Here is a 27,060-nt window from a genome sequence, read left to right as displayed (position 1 = left end):
TTAAAAAAATACTTCAGCCCAAAGCAAAGTATGAAATGGAAAGGCCAGTATGTTGACATAGCTCCATTATTCTTTCCATTCTATTAATAAATAAATACACCATTATCCAACACAGGCATCCCTGCAGGACGCCTTTATTGTAATCTTGCTGCATGCTTTGAAGGGGAAAAGTAGCACCATCTAATGGACAAATATAAAAAGTTAATGGTCCAAATTGAAATCTTAACATAAACAATTACGGTATTTCATTTTATGATAAATGTGGGCTCAAATATTACATTTTCAGTGGGACATTTTTGTCGTTAGGAACAAATAAATGTGTTGTTGCTTGATTTATTGAACAGACAGGAATGGTTCAGTGTTTTACAAATGAATGTCTGGCAAATTCGACCAGCATTTTGACTTACCTGACGATGCAGGGACCATCAATCAAAAACATCCATAAAGCAGAAACATATATACAGTACTGTAGATATTGATCTGCTTCTTCCTCATTTCTGATCTTCCTTTTTTAACGTGTTTAGAGAACAACTTTTATGGAGAACATTTGTAATCATGTCAAATGACCTGTACACTGTGTGTGAGAAGCTCCAATGTCCTCAGGAGGCCGTTGTCGAAAGTTTGGACATTTATGTCAGCGTAGAGAGCTTGAGGGTGCATGACAAACCCTGGGTGGAGGGCACTTCGCAAAATATACCAACTGAAACACGACAACAACGTATGTACAGTATGTCAATTTTTAAGAATTCTAGGACTGAAATTGTGGTTATTTGTTTTGTTAAGCGGTCCTAAATGACTCGAGGAAAAAGACAAACAAAAAGGGTTTGATGATCCTGGGTATGCTGTGTGTCCTTCTTCTGATTGGGGTCATCAGTCTCGGGGTCCAAGGTAAGTTTTCTTTTTGGCTGCAAAGATTCAAAACGATTAAATGTTTACTCAAAGTTCGTCAGTTGGTTGTTTAACTTTATGCTGTAGTGAAAAAAGACAAGGCCAAGACATCTCAGCTATTGGCATATGTCGACCATCTCAGGACTACAATTGCTAAGTTGAACGAGGAACTAATAAAAGAGGTGAGTAGCGTTTTGATTGTGTTATTGCATGTTGATATTAAGTATTTTTGGTTTTGATCAAACAAAAACATGCAGAAACATGTGTTTCTGCATCTACTGAACTTATCTCTCCTTGAAACACAGGGAGGACCGGCAAATCAATGGAAAACGTCCATCACATGGATGAATGAATGAATGAATTAATGAATGAATGCAACAGTTGCTCTCATGAAAAACAAAGCCCCCTTTTTGTCAAGTGATGTGATGTTATTATGTAAATTATTGGATTCAACGTGGAAATAAATAAAAAGAGTTAAACATTTTTTGTGGAACTTCGTACAACGTGAGTGGCGCAGGGATACACAACAAAGTTGTGGCGCCCCAGCTTACGCGCAATGATACGACGAAGTTATTCGCCCTGCTTTAACGTCACTGCCGTCTCTTCTACCTAGCCTAGTCGTTGTTTGTAGACTGTAGACTTATTACAATCTGTTTAAAATATAAACAATAACAGTCGTTTTGTACAATGCCAGGATTTTCAGACAGAGACCGTGGCAGAGACAGAGGGTAAGTGTGCTTTATTATCCTGGTGTTTTTCTTCCTGTCAAAACGAAGCAGTGTACAAATGGCTGCAAGCTAACGTCAATGCTTGTGTTGTTGTCATTAACCGATTTGAAAGATGTCTAGATGTTATTTGTCCATTAGATATTTGTGTCATTTATATTTATGCGGTAAAATTGATATGGTACGTGGTACACGACCACATATTTGAAACATCGACCAATATCTCGCAGTTAAGATGACATCTAGCGATTGCACTTCGAACGCCATTATGGAAAAAAAACGTAAAAACAAAAGTCACCAACAACAAACAACATCATTGAATGGCTTCTCCTTGAATATGATTTGTTTCACAAATTTACTTGACTTGAAGCGTTTTCCAGTAGTGGTCTAATACATTTCATGGAATATACAGAAGGCCGAGTCTACGCGACATTCGATTAAAATTTCAGTACGACTGAAATTTTTATTTTATTTTGAAAATACAATGCATTTCTGCAGCAACAATTCATTTCAAAATAAAGCATCCTTATGTTAAGCAAAAATGTATATTATTATTATTATAAAGAGGCCACCATCAGACACAGGTGGTTGAGTTCCAAATTCCCTACCAACAAAAGAAATGTATTTTAATCTGTCAACGGCCTTTCATACTGGACTGTTTTGTGAATATGGGGCGCTATGCAGCTGGACTAGCCAACAAACTGTTGCTGAAGCCTGACACCTTTCCAACATTACTTGGTCGTGTAAAAAGAAACAGAAGAGGAAGCAGTAAGTGATGCTAAACAACGCTAAAATGCTAAAGCTACTTACCATTGAGAGACGTCTTGAAGTAACCCTTTCTCGAGAAACTTTCTTGACTGTCCAGTCTCTACTTTCGAATCGGATTATTATTGAGAACAACAAATCTGCAATGTTTTTATGTTCATAGTTCTCATTTTGAGATCCAATTGTGAGTTCTGTGTCTCCTCTACACAAGGTATGGTGGGGGACCTCCTCGTTATGGAGGTGGTGGTGGAGGAGGTAGCAGGGGTGGACCTCCACCTGCCAAGTTTGGCAACCCTGGTGACAGGCTAAGAAAGAGACACTGGAACCTAGATGAACTTCCTAAGTTTCAAAAGAACTTCTACCAGGAACATCCAGACGTCAGCCGAAGACCACTTGTAAGATTTATTTGTTTTTGTTGACTTTTTTATGGAATTTAACAACATTGGGCTTTATGACTTTTACTGTGTTTGTTTGTTTTCTTTTTCCTCACCTTTCAGCAAGAGATTGAGCAGTACAGAAGAAGCAAAGAAGTTACAGTGAAAGGCAGAGATTGCCCCAAACCAATTGTAAAGTTCCATGAAGCAGCTTTTCCAAGTGAGTTGGAACTCGTTCTTCCACCACCCTTTTTTTGAACGTAATCACTCCAGGGTTCACTTAGCCTTGTCTTCTTTTTTAGGCTATGTCATGGATGTTATTGTTAAACAGAACTGGATCGAACCAACCCCTATTCAGTCTCAAGGGTGGCCAGTGGCTCTCGGTGGCAAAGACATGGTTGGCATCGCTCAAACGGGCTCTGGTAAAACCCTGGCAGTAAGTATATACCAATATTTTTAGAAGGCACTGAACGTTTTGTGGGCAAAAAAAAGACACCCTTTGAAATATATATGGCGATTTTACTGGTTTACTGATCACATACAAATACTAACATACATGTTCCCGTCTGTTCTTCAGTACCTTCTACCTGCTATTGTGCACATTCAACATCAACCCTTCCTGGAGCATGGTGATGGACCTATTGTAAGTAAAGCATCCTCACAGTAATTCCAGACATAGGAGCTGATGTTCATTCCGCTTATCCTCACGAGGGCCAATCACAGGGCACATATAGACAAACAACCATTCACACTCACATTCATACCTATGGACAATTTGGAGTCGCCAATTAATTAAACCGGAGTACCCGGAGAAAATCCATGCATGCACGGGGAGAACAAGCAAACTTCACACAGAGATGGTTGATGGTGGCATTGAACTAGGGCAGGGGTGGGCAAATATTTTGACTGGTGGGCCGCATTGAGTTAACAAAATTGTTCGGGGGGCCAGAACATATATTTAACACATACACATGCACACACACGCTATTTTATGCTTTATTTGTCTAATTTTATTATTTGTCTAATTTTATCTGTAAAAGTGTTACTATTAGGTGTATGTTCTCATTTTTTCAGGAGCATTTTAAATATCAGACCACATCAAACTATGTCATTTAATTTCATTTAATTTATTTATTTTTACTAAATAAGAAATCCGACTTGCAAGTCATGTTGCCAGTTTGTATGTTAAAAGTTGAAATACTTAAAAAGCAACTGGCGGACCGGATTCAAACACTTGGTGGGCCGTATTTGGCCCCCGGGCTGTAGTTTGCCCACCCCTGTGCTAGAGCAATTAGTTTGGGTAAAGGTACTTTTACATAATTCTTATATAATTCAATAATTAGGGCTGTCGGCGGGAATTTCCTTTAATTTTTTTGGAAGTGTGATGAACGTCTGCACGTCCTGTTTGACCCTCGACCCACACCGTAGTTTAGGGGTGGGCAAATATTTTCACTGGTGGGCAGCATTGAGTTAACAAAATTGTCGGGGGGGCCAGAACATATATTTAACACACACTATTTCATGCTTATAATTTTCCTTGAATTATTTGTCTAATTTTATCTGTAAAATGACATATTTTAAATATCAGACCACATCAAACTATGTCATTTAATTTAATTTAATTTAATTATTTTATATATATTTTTTTAACTAAATAAGACATCCGTCTTGCAAGTCATGTTGCCAGTTTGTATGTTCATTCATTCATTTTCTACCTCACGAGGGTCGCGGGGGTTGCAGCTGTCTTCGGGCGAGAGGCAGGGTACACCCTGGACTGGTGGCCAGCCAATCACAGGGCACATATAGACAAACAACCATTCACACTCACATTCATACCTATGGACAATTTGGAGTCACCAATTAACCTAGCATGTTTTTGGAAACCGGAGTACCCGGAGAAAACCCACGCATGCACGGGGAGAACATGCAAACTCCACACAGAGATGCCCGAGGGTGGGATTGAACCCTGGTCTCCTAGCTGTGAGGTCTGCGCGCTAACCCCTAGACCACCGTGCCGCCCCAGTTTGTATGTTAAAAGTTGAAATACTTAAAAAGCAACTGGCGGGCCGGATTCAAACGCTTGGTTGGCCGCATGTGGCCCCCGGGCCGTAGTTTGCCCACCCCTGAACTAGGGTGTCCTAAGGAGCTGATGTTTGGTATTACCAATACCAACTTCTTGCTACTATAACAGCCACGTATCATTGGAGACCCAAGTGGTTATTTTTCTGAAAAGTTTGTCCGTTTATGTTATGTTTATATTGAGTTATACAATTTAAAGGGAGACTTGGCTTTTTTTCCCGTGTGTTGCAAAGACATAAATAAAGACAGCTTATTACTGCGCGTGATGCTGCCTACATAGCACGCTATTAAAACACCTCCAACAAGGTTTTATGGTTTTATATCCGTGGTATGACCATATTGTAACACATACAGTCACACTACATGTAATACTTGTCATATTTTGGTCCTTTTAAAGCTAGTCGTTAGCTGGCTAGTAGCAAGGTGTCATTACGGCAATAATGTAGTTTGATTGGTGTAACAATGTTAATAGTTATAATAATAATAATGTCGCTATAGCTTGGTTAATATGCACGTCACATAATAATAATAATAATAAATGTATATGCAAATGGAGCGGTGTTGGAGCTTTTTGAAGTTGTATTTGTCATTATATGCATTTTTAGCGCTGTCTTTTGACCTGCATTTATACCTTATACCTTAAACACACAGAAAAGAGAGACGTGTTCATTTCTCACAAAAGGATGAGTCAAGACAAACAAGAACATTACTGAAGCAGCTCTGTTCATTAGATATGATATTAAATCATCATGTCATATGAAAAAATAATTAAAAATACAAAATATACACAAATGTCAATAATGTTGGGACCTCGTCCGACCGAGGAGTGCATCTTTTTAAATGGATGAAGGAACGTTTTAAAACAAAATCCTGCTTTCTGCAGTGCTTGGTGTTGGCGCCGACCCGTGAGCTGGCCCAGCAGGTGCAACAAGTTGCCGCTGAATACGGCAGGGCGTCACGCCTCAAGAGCACCTGCATATACGGTGGTGCACCCAAAGGACCCCAAATTAGGGATCTTGAGAGAGGTATGTTATGCTGACAGTATCTCTATCTGAAAGTTGAATTGGTGGAACACTGTCAGATGTTTTAAATAAGGACACGTTCATCCGGGGGTTTGTTTCAGGAGTTGAGATTTGCATCGCCACCCCTGGTCGCCTCATTGACTTCCTGGAGTGCGGAAAAACAAATTTACGACGTTGCACCTATCTTGTGCTTGACGAGGCCGACCGTATGCTTGACATGGGATTTGAACCGCAGATCCGTAAGATCGTGGATCAAATACGGGTGTGTACAGTTTAGAAATGTTAACCTAAACCTTTTCAAACTGAGCTGTTCAGTATCAATCGTGTTACTAGCCAGACCGTCAGACCCTGATGTGGAGCGCTACATGGCCCAAAGAAGTCCGTCAGCTGGCTGAGGACTTCCTGAAAGACTATGTACAGATCAACATCGGAGCGCTTCAGCTCAGCGCCAACCACAACATCTTGCAGATAGTCGATGTTTGCAGTGACATGGAGAAAGAGGACAAGTAAGACAAATGAGCCATTTTGTTTCATTGAATTGGTGCCTTCATGTTCTTCTGCTCTATTGTAATACTTAATCAGACTGATTCGCTTGCTGGAGGAGATAATGAGTGAAAAGGAAAACAAGACCATTATATTTGTGGAGACTAAAAGGCGCTGTGATGAGCTCACCAGGAGGATGAGAAGGGACGGGTAAGGACATGTTGTTTCACCAGTAGTTCAGTGTATTGGTTTTACTCTAGTATGACCTTTTAATGAAGCTGGTGTGTGTTGTTTTATGACATAGGTGGCCAGCTATGGGGATTCATGGAGACAAGAGCCAGCAGGAGAGAGACTGGGTCCTTAATGGTGAGAATGAAATAACTTTTTCCACTGCATGGTACCAACTCTGTGTAACTCAACCAACCTTTGATTTGTACTGCCTGTTGTCTTTGTCATTTCTAAAGTACAAAGTAGAGCAGAGCTGGTACTGCGCAACGGAAAGGCAGCATAATTACAGTTCTCACTCTCATTTAATGAAATGCCTGTGCCTCTACTTTTTAGAGTTCAGATACGGCAAAGCACCAATCCTCATTGCAACAGACGTGGCATCCCGTGGTTTAGGTCAGTTTGCCCTTTCTCATCTCACATCTCCCTACCTGTGTTACACTTGATTTAAAGAAAGTGTTTTTGCTTTCTTTAACTTTTCTATGCATTTTCTGAGTTTTTCTCACCTTAAGGTGGAGTCTTTGTGGCAGGCACTAGGCATGACAGTCCCAGGCCTCGAGAGGGAGAAGGATGACATATTGGAAGTGCTCAACTGGCTTGCCACCCAGTGGGCCTAGAGAGGTGACAGCTCTTGTGTGCCAGTGATTTTTTTCAAAAGGCTTTGTGGCTAAGCCTTTCTCTCTGACATGTTGAAATATACACACACATCTGTTCTCTGTCCATGGATTTCACCCGACAAATGCCGTCCAGCTGTTTGCAACTCAAACGTAACAACCCTCGCCAAAAAAAAAAAAAATCTTGATGCATGGTGTTGTGTCACAGAGCGCTGTGTTGCAAGTCCCTGTTTGAGATTCGGTACAAATCGTTACCTTTCGGAGCGTGTATCAACTTACTTTTATTTCCTTTTCGCCGTCAAAGTGCTGGATTCCTTGAAATGGAGAGAGCAGTTTGAAAACGTGTCTCTGAAAATTGACAAGACCTGGCACATGTGCTTAGGGGTTAGTGGGAAGCGCTAGTGAGGAGAAAGAGTGACAGACAGCTCAAACCAAAGTTCCTCCCTGTAATCGCCTGTTTTTTATAGTCATGTCGAGACCTGCCAACGAGAGACATTTTCTCAAGTGAACACTGGCTTCTTAGGAGATCTTGCCTTGATGAGACTGATGAAGGGATGAAGGGTTTTTACCGAGAGGGAGTCCCACAAGGCTCAATGCTCGGGCCCCTGTCAATCTTAATAGCCGGTCTATTTGTTCTTGGCAAGATGTGCAGTGTGGCTTCTTTTGAGGGTGTACTGGGAAAAACAGACTTGCAAAAAAATGCTTCACTATTGGCACATGAGGAGGCCCCAGTGCATATCCTGGCCCAACTGCGTAGAAGAAGCTCCTGGATGTCACTTGACAATTTGTGGGGGATTTGGCTGCATTGGGAAAGGACTAGTGAATGCATACTCCTTATGGTAAGCCTTAAATCCATTTTCACTATCCCTTGGTAACAAACAGGGGAGTGAGTGGTTTTTTTGGGATCATTTGGACAATGGTAAGCAATTGGAGTGTGCATCGTTTCTCTCTTCCCACAGTAGTATTCCCATGGATTGATGATGACAAAGTGATGATGCTCTAACCCATTCCTCCACAGCCTAAACACCACCCTCTTCCCCAGCCTTCACAGTTGCTAATTGTTTGCTTTGGTCTGGCTGTTGTGGTGTGCAAAATCTTGTGTGGCCTCCCATGTTTCGTTTTGCCACACTGCAACACTTTTCACAGATGTGGAGGATGTGAAATTTGTCATCAATTATGACTACCCTAACTCCTCCGAGGACTATATCCACCGCATTGGACGCACAGCCCGCAGTCAAAAAACGGGCACAGCTTACACCTTCTTCACCCCCAACAACATGAAACAGGCTAGTGACCTCATCTCTGTGCTGCGGGAGGCCAACCAGGCGATTAACCCCAAGTTGATCCAGATGGCTGAGGACAGAGGAGGTAAAAGAACATAACGTTATTGACACAATGATTTATGAAACATGCCACGCCCATTCCTTTTTACCTGATTTCTCACAGGTCGCGGAAGAGGTGGACGTGGTGGCTACAAAGACGACCGTCGAGATAGGTATTCTGGTGGTGGGAGGCGCGATAACTTCGGTGGTAGTAACTATAGGGACAACGATAGGGGGTTTGGAAATGGGCCAAAGGGTGGGTTTGGAGGCAAGGTACAAAATGGGGGTGGTTACGGAGGTAGTAACAGTGGTAGCTCTAGTGGTAACTACGGCAACAGTTATAGCAACAGCCAAAGCAGTTTTGGTGGTCCGTCCAATCAGGTGGGTGCCTTTGCTAACCAAAGCTTCCAGGGCCCCCCTCAGTTCGGGGCCATGCAGAGGCCTGCCCAGAATGGCATGAATCACCCGTTTCCTTTTGCCTCTCAACCGCCACCTCCGCCACAGGCCCAACAGCCACCACCCCCACCTCCGATGGTGCCCTACCCCATGCCTCCACCCTTTCCACAGTAAATTTAAAGTCCACACAAAATATTCAACCTACTTGTTTTATTTTTTTTTGTTTGTTTAATCTACTTTATTATTATAGTTGTTAATTAATATATATTATTACCTGTTTAACTTTGTTTTTGCATACAGCAGGGTTTGCAGTTAATTCCGTAACAGCACAGTGCAACTGTGATGTGCTGTGCTTTTTTTTTTGTGTCACATTCCTTTGTAATTCAGCTAGGTAATGCGTTGTGTTGATTTTGTGGTATAAATTAGTGCAAGTGATGTGGTGATGAATATATTAAAATGTGCATCTGTCCCTTTTTTCAATAAAAAAACAAAAGGGAGTTTCCTGTCTACTGAATGTGTGTATGCCATAGGTAAAACTATTAAAAATTATATATTGACTCTAAATGAGCTAAATGAAGTAACCAAACATGCTATTACACTGCTATTAGACTGTTGCTGTGAGGTGTTCACACATTATTTACTAGTAATATTTAAATATAAATTACATTTTATCTTGAGGGATTATAATCAATGTATTTTATATTCAAGCACAAGTTGTATTTTCTGTTATGAGATTATAAGAAATGTAACAAAAAATCTCAACACCCAAGGAAGCATGAATTTAAACACCGGCATACATACTCAAGTCCGGCAGATGGCGCTATGACAAACGTGTCACCTAAAGCTTATCGGAAGTACATGCAGTATTCGCTTCCGTCAAGGAAGTATTGGCATGACATGTATTGAATTTGAAACAAGACAACGTGACTTCATGTTTTACAAACATTGCAACTAGTAGAGTACAAAGTTTTGGGGAGAAGACATTTCGGAATGTATGATGTGTAGCTAACTATGCTAACAGTCTTCGGCTTCCATTGACAACTTGTTAACCCTGATTCCTCAACTTATTTCAAGAGCGTTTATGACAATTGCTCCCAACTACAAGTGTAGGTACATTAGCGTTTTTTATGTTTTGGACAATTACCAATCATGTCAACTCACTTAGTGAGAAACGTCCGACCGAGGCGTGCATTGAAATGTCAACCAGTGAGTATTTTGCCACACGCAAGAGGACATTGCACTCCACCAACGAATCAAGATTCAAACCCGGGAAGGACTTTGCTGCAACTCTTTGTTGACAGACACTTTATTTCTCCTGGAGAGAACAATGTGGAACTATTCAAGCGTGGGACGACCTGCTGCTACGGACCACTGGGTCTGAATTTTAGTAGGAATGTGCTGCACCAGTGGTGGTCTTCAATGACCGGATCCAGGGCTCAGGTATTCGGGATAAACACTCCGACTGGCAATGCGGATGCAGCGATGGACGGATGGGGACACCTGAGAATTACAGAACCTGATGACCTCAATAAGATACTGAAGCAGAAAGAGCTGAGCAAGGAGCAGCTCATTCACAGTGTCCACATATCTCTGCAGAACTCAGCGCTGCTGAGGACAAATGTATTTCAAGGTAAACTAGTCAAATAGTCCGAATAAAGTGAAAATATGAGATGACAATTATTCAGTGTATGTTTTTCTCAGGTGCTTTGGAACACTTCGTCCCTTCGTTTGAGCTGGTAAACAGGAAGCTCCCTTTTGGCCTAGCCGAGACTGGTCGGTGTTTCCAGCCCTCAAAAGATGGCACTGGTTGGTGAGGTGTCATACATACACTCCCTCAGGCGTCCTTTTATGAGTCTTTATATCTGGAGGACCAGACTTCATTCTGTAATCAGTAGCGTGCACTATGACAATTCTGCTGAAGATGCAAATAGTACAAACCTCAAATTTCATCAAACATCTCAATACTATAGAAATTAAACATGGATATACTATAGAGTAGTCAGTGTATGGCTTGAGGCCACTGAGAGTGACTCAACATATCGGTGTTATGGTCTAAATCAGGGGTCTCAAACTCAATTTACCTGGGGGCCACTGGAGCTTGGGTCTGGGCAAGGCTGGGCCGCATCAAGTTTTCCCAAAAAAAAACGCATTTATTAAAAACAGAAAAATATACAAACTTTTTCAGTGCTTTGTTTCCGATTTTCTACAATAAAAGCTCTGATAAAACATTCCACTGTTCTCAAATATCTTAATTTTTATTTTTCTGCACAAAATAAGATGAAAAATAAATCAACAAATCAAGAATAAAGAAAATCAATCAGTAATAAATAAATATAATAATAATAATAAAACTGCAAATAATAAAAACTTAAGAAACCACATATCGTGGGTGGGTAGACAAATTATTTTTTTCAGATTAAAATTACCAAAGCATTATTAGAGCCCTGTAGACATGACAAAACACGACTATAGTCACATTTATACTTTTTTATTTACAACATATTGCACAATTGCAGGGTCTTGAGACACATGCTAACTCGCAAACTAGAGAGCTAGCGACCTAAACGGTAGCCTTCAAGTTATTTCCTTTAAACTTAAATAGCCAAAAACTTACCACTTCCACACGGATAGGGAGGATAATTATTAACAGTTATTTAACCTTTAACATGAACATTAATCAAACGTAATAATTTTTTCTGGGTACATGATACCATACAGCATCCATATCAAACTTGCGCGGGCCGCACTAACATTAAACTTTCATATCAAGGCGGGGGCCTCAAACTAGTGTCCTGCGGGCCACATTTGGCCCGCGGGCCGCGTGTTTGAGACCCCTAGTCTAAATAAATGTCAACACACGCACATTCACCTCATTGTGAACATGTCCAAACTGTGTCCTTAGTTGTGAGCACCATTGTTATCTAACACTGCCTTAATTCTCTTGGGCATGGAATTCACCAGACTACTGAGGTTGTCACTGGAATTCTCTGCCACTTTTCTTTCCGAGACTGACCTGGCCACTCCATCACCTCGGCCTTCAAGTTTCTTTGAGCACTTTGAGGTGTGCTTAGTCTAGTCTCTTTATTATGTTGTAAAACTTCCATGGAGGGTATCATGCTTTTTCAGTACGTATGTTTCAAGTAATGTTTCTCATCAGTAAATCACATCTTCCCCCAGTGCCATAGTCATTTTCAGTGGCTAGTGAATCTATACTACTACACAAACTGTATACTGACTATATTCAAGTATATCCCAGCTCAATTACCATAGTGTTGACCCATGAGAAGATAAAAATGGATGGATGTACTTACTTTTGTGATCCTGTAAATACAACAGTGCTTGTATGTAATTCTAAAATGATATTTCTGTAATTCCAGCTGAAATCACTCAAGCATGTCTTGTCTGGTTCTGCTCCCCTCGGACCTCCTCACAATGGTTGGACCACTGGGCTCGACAAAGGCTGAAATGGTGGAGAAAAGTGAGTTGTTCTTGAGAGAACATGTTTTGGATGGAAAATGGCCAGTGGCCGTTAATGTGTTTCATCTGCTTTTGCCCAGTTTGCCCTCGCTCCGTCACACTTCAGCAGCAGTGACGTCCTGCAGGAGGAACTGGAAGGGCCAGCATCCCGAGGTGTAAAGATCTTCTACAACTTCCCATGGGGTCAGGAGCCCCTGGAGGTGCTGTGGAGCCGAGGAGACTGCGAGCTCCTACACATCCACAAAGGAATGCGCTCCAAACTCCAGGTCAGGGGACATCGACACTGCTTAATGGCGAAATTTGAGGTGTGCCGTATTTGTAAGCTGGAGTCTGTATCATGACTGCCTTGCTTCTTTTTTTTCCTTTCCAAACATTCCACAGAGTCGAGATGGGCGCAAGTCAGTACCTCACGTGGTTTCTGTAACGGCAAACGTTGACCGTGGTTTGTTGGCCTTATTGTCCAACTCCCTGCTGCTGCACAAGAGAGAAAATGCAAAGCAGCAGCTGCAGCAGAGGAAGGTGCTGTGACAATGAGTCTACTTATTTCTACAACACTTATGCAAATTATTAATAATTATAATTATATATTTTTTCCCGGTTGACTTCAGGTGCTGAAGTTGCATCCATTGTTAGCGCCAGTCAAAGTGGCTTTAGGTATTGGCCGGGGAGCCACGATGGAGCTGAGGCAGGTAAGAACATGAGAATGATGCCTAGCTGTGTGGCCTGAGCGCTAACCACTCGTTACCGTGCAGCCCCTATCAATTATTATTTGAAACTTTCTTTTAATTCAATGTTTAATTTACATAAAACCGAATATAGGCCATTTATTTTAATAGTATTTTTAGCTTTACTTTTGAACAACTTTTATTGTTCTTTTTTCCTTGTCCCTGCACAAGCTAGTGCAGTTCAGTTACCAGTTCATTCATCCATTTATTTTCTACTGCTTTTTCCTCATGAGGCTCGCGGGGGGTGCTGGAGCCTATCCCAGCTGTCTTTGGGCGAGAGGCGGGGTACACCCTGGACTGGTCGCCAGCCAATCCCAGGGCACATATAGACAAACAACCATTCACACTCACATTCATACCTATGGACAATTTGGAGTGGCCAATTAACCTAGCATGTTTTTGGAATGTGGGAGAAAACCCACGCATGCACGGGGAGAACATGCAAACTCCACACAGAGATGGCCGAGGGTGGAAGTTCCCAGTTCATTATTTTGTATTTTATTTAGTATTTTTTCCCCATCATTCTTTTCTTATTTTAATCACTGCATAAGCTATCAATCCATTGCAACATACTGTCTCTATTTTCTATATTATTTGGAAAGTGACAAAATGTACATTAATAATTGTTAGTGTTAAACCTGTGGTGTGAATGAATGATTAGTAATAGACATGGAGAAGGGGTAGGATTAAATAAGCTCTGATACTCCTTTATGAACATGTTGAATTCCGAAACAAATAAACCATAACTAAAGTAACTCCACGTTTTCTGTGCTTGTGTAGGTTTGCGAAGGCCTGCTGCAGGAATTGAAGGAAGCAAAGATTTCAGTCTGGCCTGGATATCTTGAAACAACGTCAACACCAATGGAGCAGTTAAACGCCAAGTAAAGTATATCGTGCACTTTCACTAACTTGAAAAGGCAAATCATATTTAACGTGTGTCACTATCGTGTCAACGCTTCTCAGGTATGATGAGATGGGTGTGCTTTTCACTGCTGTCATCAGCGAAAACACACTAGAGAGTGGCCTCCTGCAGGTGCGCAGCAGAGACACTGCCATCAAAGAAACCATGCACATCTCGGACATAAAGAACTTCCTCTGCAGATACATTTCTGCTGCAGAAAATATGTAAATGATGTGTTTGGTGATTTGATATACGTACTGCCTATTTCACAACAAGAATGTGAAACGACTCATTACCGAGTCATTTTTGAACATTTTATGTATATTTTACAGGGGTTTCCGTTTTGTAGCTATAAACTAGCTGATGAACCTATATCAGTTTGTTTGTTTGCAATAAAGTATGTATCACTCTCATTTCTGCATTTTGAGTTCAAGTTACAACCTCCTTAAGATCCAACAGTGCACAATGTAAATTCTTGCAATTTTTCAACCGGCCTTTTTTCTGGTAAGGAGTGTATAGTATAGCCCAGGGGTCTCAAACACGCGGCCCGCGGGCAAAATATGGCCCGCAGGACACTAGTTTGAGGACCCCACCTTGATATGAAAGTTTAATGTTAGTGCGGCCCACACAAGTTTGATATGGATGCTGTATGGTATCATGTACCCAGAAAAAAATATTACGTTTGATTAATGTTCATGTTAAAGGTTAAATAACTGTTAATAGTTATCCTCCCTATCCGTGTGGAAGTGGTAAGTTTTTGGCTTTTTAAGTTTAAAGGAAACAACTTGGAGGCTACTGTTTAGGTCACTCGCTCTCTAGTTTGCGAGTTAGCATGTGTCACAAGACCCTGCAGTTGTGCAATATGTTGTAAATAAAAAGAGTATAAATGTGACTATAGTCGTGTTTTGTCATGTCTACAGGGCTCTAATAATGCTTTGTTAATTTTAATCTGAAAAAATAATTTGTCTACCCACCAACTATATGTGGTTTCTTAAGTTTTTATTATTTGCCGTTTTATTGTTATTAGTATATTTATTTATTTATTACTGATTGATTGATTTTCTTTATTCTTGATTTGTTTATTTATTTTTCATCTTATTTTGTGTAGAAAAATAAAAAGTAAGATATTTGAGAACAGTGGAATGTTTTATCAGAGCTTTAGTTATATTTAAGTTTATTCATTTTTTTCGCCCAGACCCTAGCTCCAGTGGCCCCCAAGTAAATTGAGACCCCTGCTGTAAGCCATAGGAATCATTCACAACCGGAAGGTGGCGGTAATGCACTGACAAAGTTTGCGTTCAAAGACGAAGAAGAAGCTCGGTCCCTTGAACGTGTCTGCCTCGTACTGCTTGAGCATTTAGCTAGCTTTTGGACATGGCTACAGACAAGCAAAACGAAGCGAAACTTTCATCTTTGGATGAAAATAAAGAAAATTCGCCGGATGGAGGAATTGGACTCGAAAGTATCCTTTTTACAGTGTTCCGTGCATGTAGCGCAGATTTGATTTAAAAGCTAGAGTGCCAACTAGCGCTGAAGTTAGCGTTAGCCTGTTAGCTAGCGTTGTATAGGCTACGTGTCACACTAGAAGAGGATGTCAGTGGCAGACATGGCTAAAGGACTGCACCAATAAAAATATAACTAAAGATGGAGGAAATGTATCATTGCTGTTGCTTAGTTCACTTGATAAATTAAAGAGGCAGTCTAGTTTTCCGTATATGAACACGCTAATCAGTGTAATTATACTAGAATTATTATTATACTATACATATAATCTGTGGATGGACATAGTATTTCCTTGTTAATGGAATATGAATTGTAGTATTGTGTGTGTAAGAATAAGCTTCCTTCATTGAGAATCACAGTCTTGCAAATCATTAAGGAGTCCCAGCAGCTGCATGGTCTCAGACATGGAGACTACCAAAGATACAGGTAAATCTTGTCTGTTTGTATAACCCACATATTACGCTCTTGTACCGTGTTATTATTAGGGAACAATGTGAATGTGGGTCATAGTAAACAAATGGTAATCAAGAACTGCTTATATAATAGGTACTTTGGAAGCATGCTCACTAATTTCCACCATGTGGACTTGAATGTGCCTTTAATGCCAAACAACACATTATAGTGAGGTCTTCAGCCATATTTTTGTTCATGACAACTGGAACACCCTTGAAGTCAGACCTCAGAAACTAAGTAGAATTTTCCCTAAAAAAATGTATCTGCTGTTATCTTTCCCAGGGGCTACTGCTCTCGCAGACTGCGCCGTCTACGGAAGACCCTTGGGTTCAAGATGGGAAACCGACACAAGTTTGTCGGGAAAAAAATAAATGTTGAAATGCTCTCTGATAGCAGGTAATGACTCACATGAGTCATTTGTCTTTGGTGAATAATGTCTTTGGTGAACCAAAGTCTAACTGACTGTTTTTTGCAGGTATTTACTGCTGGTTTTGATGGAGGCAGAGCGCGCGTGGAGCTACGCCATGCAGTTGAAGCAGGAGGCAAACACGGAGCCGCGCAAGCGCTTCCACCTGCTGGCTCGTCTCCGCAAAGCCGCTAAGCACAGCGAGAAGCTGGAGAAGCTCTGTGAGAGCCCCAATGTTGATGCCAAGACTAAACTGGAAGCACAGGTACTATTGAGACCAATGTGTGTGCACACATGTGGAAATTCTGATCCACTAACCGCATCAGACATAAATGGGAACCCTATGCTTGCATGCATGTGATTCAGATATCAGATTATATTCAGATTATTATTAAGTTTTATAATAGGCAGACAAACATTTAATGACTCATGGGAAATAATTTTAGTTCCACATGTACCCCATTGATGACAGCCATGTTTTTCAACCAATCTTGCTCAAATTTTGTGCTTGTCAGTCCCCTAAAGGCGTGTACTAAATTTTTTTGTGTAGCTCTGGCTAAGCATCCGATGGTGATCTTTTAATTGAACAGCGCCCCTCTGATGCCCTGTACTGCCACCAACATAATTTGGCCGTCATTTGCATATTGGTCTTCTTGTTCCTTCTCCTTAACAACCATTAAGTGTCCTCTTTTTAACCTGCAGGCCTACACAGCGTACCTGTCTGGCATGGTAGAATTTGAACTGCAGGAGTGGAAGCGTGCCATGGAGGCTTTCAACAAGTGCAAGTGAGTCTTTTTTTGTTTTTTTGTTTTTTGCTGTGTCTTGGACATATTAATTTAATGATGCCCAAGGAATACCAAGAAAAATGACAAAAAAAGATATTAAAGTCACCACTTTTTTTTTTCAGGACCATCTATGAGAAGCTGGCCAGTGCATTCACTGAGGATCTCGCGGCGTTGTATCGCCAGCGTGTCGATGAAATATCACCTAACATCCGCTACTGCGCTTACAACATAGGTGATAGTGGTTGATGGTTGAGGAGCGTCACCGGATACTGGTCTTGCGTGGTAAAATTATGCATATTAATATGTGTTTGACCTTCTGACCAGGTGACCAGAATGCCATCAATGACCTGATGCAGATGAGACTGACTGGAGGAGGTGGTGGCATGATGGCTGAAAAACTCGAGGTGAGAACATTGCTGACACAACAATACAGTGATTGTTCAGTAGACGGTATGACAGTTTCATTAATGTCATTATTCTTCCAGTCCCTGATCACTCAAGCAAGAACCAAGCAGGCGGCCACCATGAGCGAGGTGGAGTGGAGAGGACGCAGTGTGCCTGTCAAGATTGACAAGGCCCGCATCTTCCTTTTGGGTCTGGCTGACAACGAGGCAGCCATTGCTCAGGTCAGTACTTCAGGCTTTGGAAACATGCAAACGTTCTCCAACTCAGAAGCTGTTTATATGACAATATTTTTTTTTGACATGATTACTGCTTCAATGTAGAAGGTCTAAGCAAAATATATACACAAGTTGAGGGTTTCAAGACTACTTGCTTAGAGCAAACAAATGTGAGTAATGGAGACACCCGTAAAAATGACACCCTAATATAACCCTGCTTATGCTACTGCGATGAGGTGCCACCATAGGATACACAGGCTTGCTCCTCTCACCCAAGCCTCTCTGATAGCTTGAAGTAGACTTCTCTGATTTCCAATTAAAGTGAATTTTGGAATGAATTAAATTAGATTCAGCTGACATAACCCTCCCCATCTATTTAATTGTCATTGTTGCTGGTGACAAAGGAAGCTGACTAGCTAAATGCATAAATATGCACCAAACCAACAAGATTGGGTTTTGGTGTCATGAGCACTTCAAGGGGTGTGGTTGTAGCACCACCTGTTGCTTTGGCATGCACTTGCACACAGCCTGTTTTAAACGTGGAAAGCCACAGAAATGCAAGAGATTGTTAACACCATGACTAATATTCCGTTTCACCTTGTCCTTTTGTAATCCCAATAAAGAAAGGGTATTCATGCAGTTTCTCAAACATTCAAGGGGTGTCGCTGTCCTAGTTCCTGTCTGCTGCGGTCAACCAGAACCGCTTGGAATCATTTGTCCTTTTGCGGGCACGCCCATCACACCTTGTGGCATGCAGCTCTGCTCATCATACAACTGCATTCTGTGCATATCAGTACACACATGAATGCAAGACTACACCCAGATTGTGTGTGACATAATAGTACTGTCATTTAACTACATGTATGACATTCAGAAGACCAGAAATGATTACAGCCCTAGTCGGAGATATGCTCTGCAGAAATCAGAACCTGTCACATAGACACTTTAGGCCCTTCTTGTCTGTTACATATGGTAGTACTCTGATGCTTGGCCGTACGTGTTTGTTGTAATGAAGAGCTACGTTGACTGCTCCTTCCCTTCCCTGTCAGCAGTATGAACCACAGGGAATGTACAACAGGTAGAGCCAGTTGTGCTGGGCGTCGCCAGGGTTTTGGCACTGAGTGCGTGGCTTTAAGCCCCTTACATGCATGTGAGCAGACCTCTCGCATGGTCATACAGTATTAGTAGTATTTTGTAGTTTTACTATAACAAATTGTTGTAAAAAAGTATATTTAATATATAATTTTGTAAAAATAATTTCTATTAAAAAATAAAAATATTTAGATGTCTTGCTTACATTTGTATAGATGAGTAACAGAAGCGTATTATACTGTATGTATTTGTAAGGTAATCACAATGATTTGCATGCAGACTCTGCATGCTTATAAGCTGTGTGCAGGAATGCATAACTAGCCTGCTGGACCACATACCACCGCCACAACCACCACCGCCTCCTTTACCTTTGTCGCCATAGGTGCATTCCTTCTTCAAGCCTTGCACTGTTAACCTACTACAGTTTCAGAAGTCTTTGTAATTGACTTTGTGATTGACTTTTATAAGTTTAATCATGCGGAAAGTGAATGCTAGTGTTTCATGTGTTGACTTCAAGGTGTTGAGCAACACCGGAATCACAGAACAGCATTGAAGACAACCACGGGCCTCCCAAATTCCCAAATTCCTCCCAGCCCATTTCTTGTGAATCATTCTCGTTGTGTAAAGACACTGCTGTTTAAAAGTCATCTAATGTTGGTGTAGGGCCGTGGTCACAGGCATGTGACACAGCTAATAAACTTTTTAAATGTTTGTTTTTCAAATTTTACCTGTGATAACAACAGACTGACAGGGAAAAATGCCATCACAGTTCACATATTGCACTTTAGTCATCATAATCGGTCAAAATACAGTGTAGATGTATTTACGGACGAGCAGAGTTCTACGGTGTTAAAACAAAAGTCACAGAGCCTGGCATAGGCGCTACAACAAGGAGGCTGAAGAGCCGCATGCATCTCCAGAGCCGTGGGTTGCCGACCACTGGTGTAAGGGGAGGCATGGCTTGGCCCTTTAGTGCAGGAGGAACAATGTTGAGTTAGTGCAAGTCTGACAGCCTGAATGTTAAATAATCAGATGTTCTTGTTTATCCTGCTCTGAGAAGGCAGCCAATGAGGAGACCAAAGAGCATCTGTATGAGACGCTGCTGGCTGAGTGCAGGGACACCATCCAAGCTGTGCGAGAGGAGCTCAAGACTGAGGCGGTACGATCATCTATACCTGAGAGTTGACATTTGATTGACATCCTGGTAACAACTAAGGTGTGAGACTAATGGGAATTTTTTTTACGTAATTTATTGCTTGTTCTTGTAGAAGCAGCGGGAGAGGAGCACTGATGGCGACAATAGCAAAGTGTCCAATATGCAATTCCTGCACAGGTGTGTTGTCTGAATTTCTTTACACTGGTGGTTTGTCGTGCCTGGACAGAAATGTATTCAAACCCAGCCAACCCGATTTGAAATACCATTGTTGGGGGGGGGGGGATTGTGGTGTTTAGTGCCTTGCTCAAGGGGATATTGACATCACCATGTATATGTTTTGAGGACGTCTCATGTTGTGGTGGTGTCTTCTCCCAGCTACCTGACCTACATCAAGCTCTGCACGCTGGTGAAGAGAAATGAGAGCATGGCGCACACCCTGCAGGCCAAGCTGAAGGAACCCGAGGCGGATGAGAACAAGAGGGGCCCCCGCCCACAAGACCTCATCCGCCTTTATGACATCATCTTGCAGGTAAGTGTATCTGGACGCAACAAACAAGAATCTTGGAAAAGTGAGTATACACCTCACATTTCAGCAACCATTTTTTTATTACAGGTTCAGGGCTATAGAAATGAAACTTGCTTTACAGCTGTCAGTGTAGAGCTTGTATGAAAATATAAATGTACTATCTACTGAAAGTGACTCAACACACAGCCATCTTTGTCTAAATAGCTGTAATCACAACTGAGTACAAAGATAATTTTCTTCCCTACAGTTAAGTGTGGTGATTGAAGTGCCATGAGGGCTGCCGGCACTGGTGAGCTGTGGTTCACTGAGGGTAAACAATGATAATGGTGCTCACACGAAATACTTTGGATATAAGGTGGATAATGTGAGGTGTACTCACTTGTGTTTTTGAGTCATTTTCAGTGGATAGTAAATCCATACTGCTATTCAAGTTGTACACCGACTACCCTAAGATATATCCAAGTTTCATTTGTACAGTATTGTCCCTTACTGAAATGGAATTAAATGCTTGCTGAAGTGTGAAGGGTGTACACACCGACTGTCCCACTACTCTGTATGCATGGGACGCTGATTCTCCTAATGTCCCAACAGAGTCTGGCTGAACTCTCCTCCCTGCAAGGTCTGGAGGATGATCACACCTTCCAGAAGGAGGTGTCCCTCAAGACTCTGGCCTACAAAGCCTATAGGTCAGCCACTTTTACTTGATACATGTCTCACTAATACACTGATACCTTTTGTTATTCTCTTATTGCTTCTTATTATTTGTGTTGTAGATGTTTCTATATAGCCCAGTCTTATGTTCTGGTAAAGAAGTGGAGTGAGGCTTTGGTTCTGTATGAGAGGGTGCTGAAGTACGCCAAGGAGGTTCAGTCAAAGGCCAAGAGCATGAACAACAGCTTCAAGGTTGGTATCAACAGCTTTCAATGCGAGTCGGTACGGTGTCATTTATGGAATGTGTGTGTGTCAGCAGGATCTCCCTGATGTTCAAGAGCTCATCGCTGAAGTCAATGCAGAGAAATACTCTCTCCAAGCAGCTGCTATTTTAGGTGATGATCTCTGCACTGAAAGCTGTGTAGATTTTTGACACAAATCTGATAGTTTACATCAACTTTGCAGACACTGATGACACGGTTGAAGTTCCTGCTCCACAGCAAGTCAAAGACAATACGGTGAGAGAAAACACCTAGCTAAAACATTAGCTCCTACTGCCACACATTTATAACCACCGACTTGCATAATTAACACAAATTATGTTTTGAACACACTTTCACAAAAATGTAAAGGCAGCATTCCATTTTCTATGTGCACACAATGCCTGCAAATGGCACCCGGGCCAGATGTTGAACACCATTGCTGTAAAATCTTGTTTCCTTGTCAAGGAAAATGCATATCAAATATACATGCATTTTTAAATATGTATTGCTGTTGACATAATCACCACTTTCCTCCTCGCAGCCTCTCTGCGACCGTTTGGAGACATTCCGCCTGGATCCCTCCCTTGTTGGAAAACAGCCCAACCTGGTCCATTTCCCGCCCGACTTCCAGCCGATTCCCTGCAAACCTTTGTTCTTTGATCTAGCTCTCAACCACGTTACCTTCCCACCTCTAGATGACAAGGTGGAGCAGAAGGTGAAGGGCGGCCTGACAGGCTACATCAAGGGCATCTTTGGCTTTGGCAGCTAAGAAGAGGGCTCCAGACCACAACCACGTTCCTCTTATTTCTTGTTAGAATTGTCAGTTTCTTTGAATGATGATTTGCAGTGCCTCCGTGCAACATGGTCGGATGAATAATGTTTGAGGCGAGGACTTTAGCAAAGCTTTAGAGAGTCTGCCATTTTTAACAATACATTCAGTCTGTTTTTTCCACTTTTTAACCTGACTTATTTGGTTGGGTGACATTTGTTTTCACAGCCAAGTCCTGTCTGTTATTTTGGATAAAACATGCTCATTTGCTTTTGTTTTGCTTTAAAATAGGTTTATTGTGGCATCCTAATTCATGCTGTTGTGCTTTATGTTTTTCCTCATTGCACTGTGCACAGTGCACAATCACTGCAGGCCGTTATAATAAGCCGCTTGAGTTGCTTTGCCTTCAAGAAGACCTGTTGGTAAATGTCTCACTCTTTTTAAATGTGGCAATACGGTTCTCTTTTATTTGACGCTTGAATCTTCTCCTCCTGGGAAAAGCGAGTTTTATCTTTTTTTTAAATCAGTTAGCCTGCTCAAACACACCCATTGTTTTGTGTCTTTGTTGAAAAGAATGAAGATAGACTTGTTGGAGAACCGTATGTCCAAAAAAGTCATTGATGGGAGATTCTTTAAGTAAAAAGAACTGATGTAATTAAACAATATTTGCAACAATACAAAAATTCTTATGGTCGCCTCGATTGTCACATGTTGAATTTGTAAAGTTAATGTGTGGGTGTGTGCAGTGCATGGGATGCCTTTGCTAGGCGTGAATGTTGTTTATGTTATGTACGTTTTCATAGTTAAGATTAATAGTAAAGGTGTGTTGAGTAAAGACACAAGTTACCAGATAAATTACAGTCATACATTTTTAACATCGCAGCGACTCCGGATGTTCCTTTTCTGGAAGCACCCCAAGTTGTTGTCTGACACACACACACACACACACACACCGCTACCAGGCAGGCACAAATGTGCCCTGCCTAAATGGACTGAAGATTTGTTGTGTTGAAGGATCAAATGAAAAAAAATGCACCACATTATTTCTATGTAGCTGCTGACACACAAATTGGAAATGTCACTTTGCTGATATTTGTGGGTGTTTTTTTTTTTTTTGTTGCTATACCTTTTAAAACAAATGTTTGCTTTAATCTCTAGAGACTTTAATTGTGCATTGTTGTCTTATTGGTCTCTTGAGCCACTCTAATCCGCCATGAACACTTTTCATTCAGCATACACTCAATTAGAACACAAGAACACTATGAAAAAAAACCCTGTCTGCACTGTGTTGTTGGATTATTCAGAGATTTGCTTATCATAATAGAAATTGACATAAAGGATAAAATTTATTCATTTAAGACCCTGCAGATGCTTAGTATGTATGGAAGAGTTTTTTTGCATTTTTTTTAAATTCATCTAAAGCCAATAGATATGAAATAATAAAAAGGTGAACTAATGCATCACATTGTCTCTTATTTTGTTATTCATGACTTTATGTAAGTACAAGCCATACTTTTAAATATTTCATTAATGCACATGCCATTTATTATACAATTGATCACATATTTAATCGTGATCACAGTATTGAACTTATTGAACCAGACAAGTGAACCAGCATTATATAGACTACTAAAGTAGTCTACTGCTATACTACAAAGGTATGCTGTGTTGCCATGGATCCTATTATAGAGCACGACAGGCTGATTGAGAACCATGTGATTTATTGGTCTTCATGACGTATTCATGGTTTAAAAAAAAGTCGTGAAAAACACCCAGGAATCTAAAATAAATGAGTGAAAGGGAAGTTAGGTGGATACAATGCGGCACAGGCATGGATTATGGTGCCCCGTTTCCAGTGTACGGTCACGGCTTGACTCAACGCTACTCATTTCGGTTTTTCACTTCAAAATCGTACAAAAACCAAGCTTCTTTAAACGCATCGGTCTTAATATGCCATGCTAGCAAAAAAGAAGATAACCTTTGACGATGAAAACAAAGACAATATCCTGTATTTACAACATGTCAGCCATGCAGAGATACAACCAAAAGACAAGTTTTACTCAAGAGGAGACTCGGGACCGCTGCAGCAAAGTGGAGAATGTGGAGTCCGAACCCAACAGCAGCATTCAAAGCTAAGGTAACAAGATAAGCTAACGTTAACGTGTTAATCTTTGTCACTTCTTCCAGTGTAGCTTCTTTTAGTGTTTTTTTGTGTTTTTCAAGTAAAGAGCTGTTTTCTCTGTCACTTAGGCTCTAATATATGCTAGCTGTGCTCTGTTATGCTAACTACAGGTAGGGTGTGTAAATTGTTACTGTGTGTTGAGAAAGGTGGTTTAGCTGCATTCCTCCTACTGTTCCCTTTGTTTCTTTCTTACACTCAGACCAATGACTCACATTCTTTTCATAATAGGACTTGGTAAAGTATTAGACATACCTAAAGATTACATTGAGACATGTACAATGTGGGTGGGTTGGAACCAAATTATAGGTGGAGTATCAAAATTCCCAAAATATACAGTGCAATGTATTGAAATCTGCATTAAAAGTCTTGAAAAGCAGGAAAGGAAGCTCTTGGACAAAAGAAGACAGTGATTTGAGATTTGTGATGTTTTTTATTTTAAAAATTGAAATGTTGACAGTAGCAATAATATTACAGTTTGGCACCCAAAACAAAGCTGATGTCCAGGATGTGTTTTTCTTCAATATATAGTCAAACCTCGGTTTTTGTTGAAAATTCTTACCAAAATGTTGCTTTTTGGTGTGTTTTTTTTGCTCTCTATAGTACTGGTGTGATAAAGAAGGTGAGAAATACTGTTGAATTTGATCACACCAGGACTCGACCACCATCATTGTTTTCCGCATGTAAATCCATAGTTATTCTCTATAATATGTCAAATTAGTTAATATTTTTTGGTGCCTGGAACAGATTTATTGGGTCAACATTGTTTCTTAATGCGGAAAATTGCCCCGGTTTTTGTTTTGTTTCGTTTTTTTGTTTATTTTCATTTGTCAGTATGCAGTCCGGGGCAGCACGGCGATCGAGTGGTTAGCGCGCAGACCTCACAGCTCGGAGACCAGGGTTCAATTCCACCCTCGGCCATCTCTGTGTGGAGTTTGCATGTTCTCCCCGTGCATGCGTGGGTTTTCTCCGGGTACTCCGGTTTCCTCCCACATTCCAAAAACATGCTAGGTTAATTGGCGACTCCAAATTGTCCATAGGTGTGAATGTGAGTGTGAATGGTTGTTTGTCTATATGTGCCCTGTGATTGGCTGGCGACCAGACCAGCCTCTCGCCCAAAGACAGCTGGGATAGGCTCCAGCATCCCCCGCGACCCTTGTGAGGAAAGGGGTAGAAAATGAATGAATGAGTATTAATAAGGTGTGTCCACCTTGCATTCAGTTACATTCATTCCTTCATTCATTCATTTTCTACCGCTTTTCCTTACAAGGGTCGCGGGGGGTGCTGGAGCCTATCCCAGCTGTCTTCGGGCGAGAGGCGGGGCTCAGTTACATTCCACTGAAAAATGTTCATGTTTATAAAACTGTGGCACAAGTTTGAATGTTAAAAAGTGTTGTAATGTGCATTGCGCATATATAGGAATGCAGTGCAAAGTTGTGAATGGGCCCCATGGAGAATGTGTTATGGCCCCTGATGAAAAGCAAGGCTGTGCAGGGCCCGAGGTGGGGGTGAAGGCAAACTGGTCAGTCCGGTCCTCCCCTGCAAAGGTGGTGGCGAATGTCTGGGCGGTGACATGCCTGTTAAGCCCGTCGGGGAGGAGCTGCTGCCGTGCTGATATGAGCGTGTGTACGTGAGCCTTTTTGCTGTGTTTAGACTTTGACAGGAACCTGAGGAAGAGGAGAGTGGGAGACAAAGGAGAGAGAGAGAGAGAGCGAGTGAGCCTTCCTGAGCCCACATACTATTTCCAGGATGTTTAGGAAAAAAGAATCGTCGATCAAGGTCAACAGGTGAGAGTGGATAATTGTGTGTGAATGCTGATACTGGGTCTCCATCTTGCTCCTCTTGTTCCACCTGAGCCCAGAAGCATGTCGTGTTTCCTCCTCCTTTTTTCTCAGCCTCCTGCACTTGCTTGTTACCTTATAGTAAACACTGACTGATGCTCAGCAGACACGCAACAAACCTAAGGTGTGTGATTTGCATGTGAGGTCAAACATACGCTCATTGATGACCACAATGAGATGACTACATCTGCGGCTGATTTTCTTCATGCATTCCAGTACTTCCATCCATTTTTCATACCACTTGTTGTCATTAGAGTCAGATGGAGCCTATCCCAGCTGACTGGGTTAGAGACGGATCGCCAGCCAATCACAGGGCTTGCTATTACGGGTGTGGCTAAATTGGTGGCTCTACCGAGTGGAGAAATTTTCATAGATGTGTCAAAAAATGTACCCCACACAGGACCATTATTAAACCGCATCTGTTGAATTTACATGAAATTTCATCTGACCATTTGTCGGATGATGATGAATCATTGAGGATATCTGTATTACACGTATGACTTTTGACCACAACCCACAGAGGGAACCACACGTGTCCTTTACAGTTTGCTGAGCTGTAATCTTATGACAAGCTCAAATGGGATGTGTTGCTCAGTTTCACCTTTTTGTCCGTGTTCTGTGTGCGTGTTGTTAAGTCAGCTGTGGTGTGATGAGGGCTGCTCAGCTGGTTTCTCTTACCTTCATGGGCGTTGGTCCCTAACCATACACTACTCACCACTACCATGCCTTGATTAGTCAGCAATGCAATTTGACTGTACATCATGACAATACTCGTACAGGCATTTCTGGGCATTCGAAGAAAAAAAAAATCATCCATAGT

At 41.4% G+C, this 27,060-nt stretch overlaps 4 protein-coding genes across 5 annotated transcripts in view; all 4 read left to right on the top strand.

Moving 5' to 3' along the window:
* Positions 1-1,459: 1,459 nt before the first annotated feature.
* Positions 1,460-9,378, top strand: LOC131139278 (probable ATP-dependent RNA helicase DDX5). The gene is made up of 13 exons (XM_058088720.1): positions 1,460-1,616; positions 2,590-2,773; positions 2,876-2,972; positions 3,055-3,188; positions 3,330-3,395; positions 5,715-5,856; positions 5,955-6,115; positions 6,187-6,359; positions 6,436-6,546; positions 6,641-6,702; positions 6,898-6,957; positions 8,322-8,543; positions 8,622-9,378. Exons 1-13 carry the CDS (start codon positions 1,576-1,578, stop codon positions 9,065-9,067), a joined length of 1,899 nt encoding a protein of 632 aa, XP_057944703.1. The 5' UTR covers positions 1,460-1,575; the 3' UTR covers positions 9,068-9,378.
* A 398-nt stretch (positions 9,379-9,776) lies between these two features.
* Positions 9,777-14,793, top strand: polg2 (polymerase (DNA directed), gamma 2, accessory subunit). The gene is made up of 8 exons (XM_058076532.1): positions 9,777-10,523; positions 10,595-10,699; positions 12,271-12,371; positions 12,451-12,636; positions 12,752-12,889; positions 12,979-13,059; positions 13,876-13,976; positions 14,059-14,793. Exons 1-8 carry the CDS (start codon positions 10,043-10,045, stop codon positions 14,222-14,224), a joined length of 1,359 nt encoding a protein of 452 aa, XP_057932515.1. The 5' UTR covers positions 9,777-10,042; the 3' UTR covers positions 14,225-14,793.
* A 484-nt stretch (positions 14,794-15,277) lies between these two features.
* Positions 15,278-23,662, top strand: srp68 (signal recognition particle 68). Of its 2 annotated transcripts, none has more exons than XM_058091587.1 (16): positions 15,278-15,458; positions 15,859-15,925; positions 16,235-16,348; positions 16,428-16,623; positions 17,061-17,143; positions 17,266-17,375; positions 17,468-17,547; positions 17,629-17,769; positions 19,916-20,014; positions 20,124-20,188; positions 20,387-20,540; positions 21,129-21,223; positions 21,311-21,440; positions 21,505-21,583; positions 21,654-21,706; positions 21,993-23,662. In XM_058091587.1, exons 1-16 carry the CDS (start codon positions 15,371-15,373, stop codon positions 22,218-22,220), a joined length of 1,782 nt encoding a protein of 593 aa, XP_057947570.1. In that variant the 5' UTR covers positions 15,278-15,370; the 3' UTR covers positions 22,221-23,662. The 2 variants fall into 2 exon arrangements, with proteins under 2 accessions (XP_057947570.1, XP_057947571.1); XM_058091588.1 differs by having other exon boundaries at positions 15,279-15,458; positions 21,508-21,583; positions 21,993-23,661.
* A 390-nt stretch (positions 23,663-24,052) lies between these two features.
* The window catches only part of evpla (envoplakin a), a 15,296-nt gene continuing 12,288 nt past the window's right edge, over positions 24,053-27,060 (top strand). The window contains exons 1-2 of the mRNA XM_058069453.1: positions 24,053-24,357; positions 26,053-26,186. Of these exons, the coding sequence (XP_057925436.1) occupies positions 26,149-26,186 (38 nt within the window). The 5' untranslated portion in view covers positions 24,053-24,357; positions 26,053-26,148. The remainder of the gene's footprint in view (positions 24,358-26,052; positions 26,187-27,060) is intronic.

The sequence above is a fragment of the Doryrhamphus excisus genome, chromosome 1, assembly GCF_030265055.1.
Source record: "Doryrhamphus excisus isolate RoL2022-K1 chromosome 1, RoL_Dexc_1.0, whole genome shotgun sequence".
NCBI lineage: Eukaryota > Metazoa > Chordata > Actinopteri > Syngnathiformes > Syngnathidae > Doryrhamphus > Doryrhamphus excisus.
Note: the sequence above shows the minus strand (reverse complement) of the source record. Positions and strands in the feature narration are given on the sequence as shown.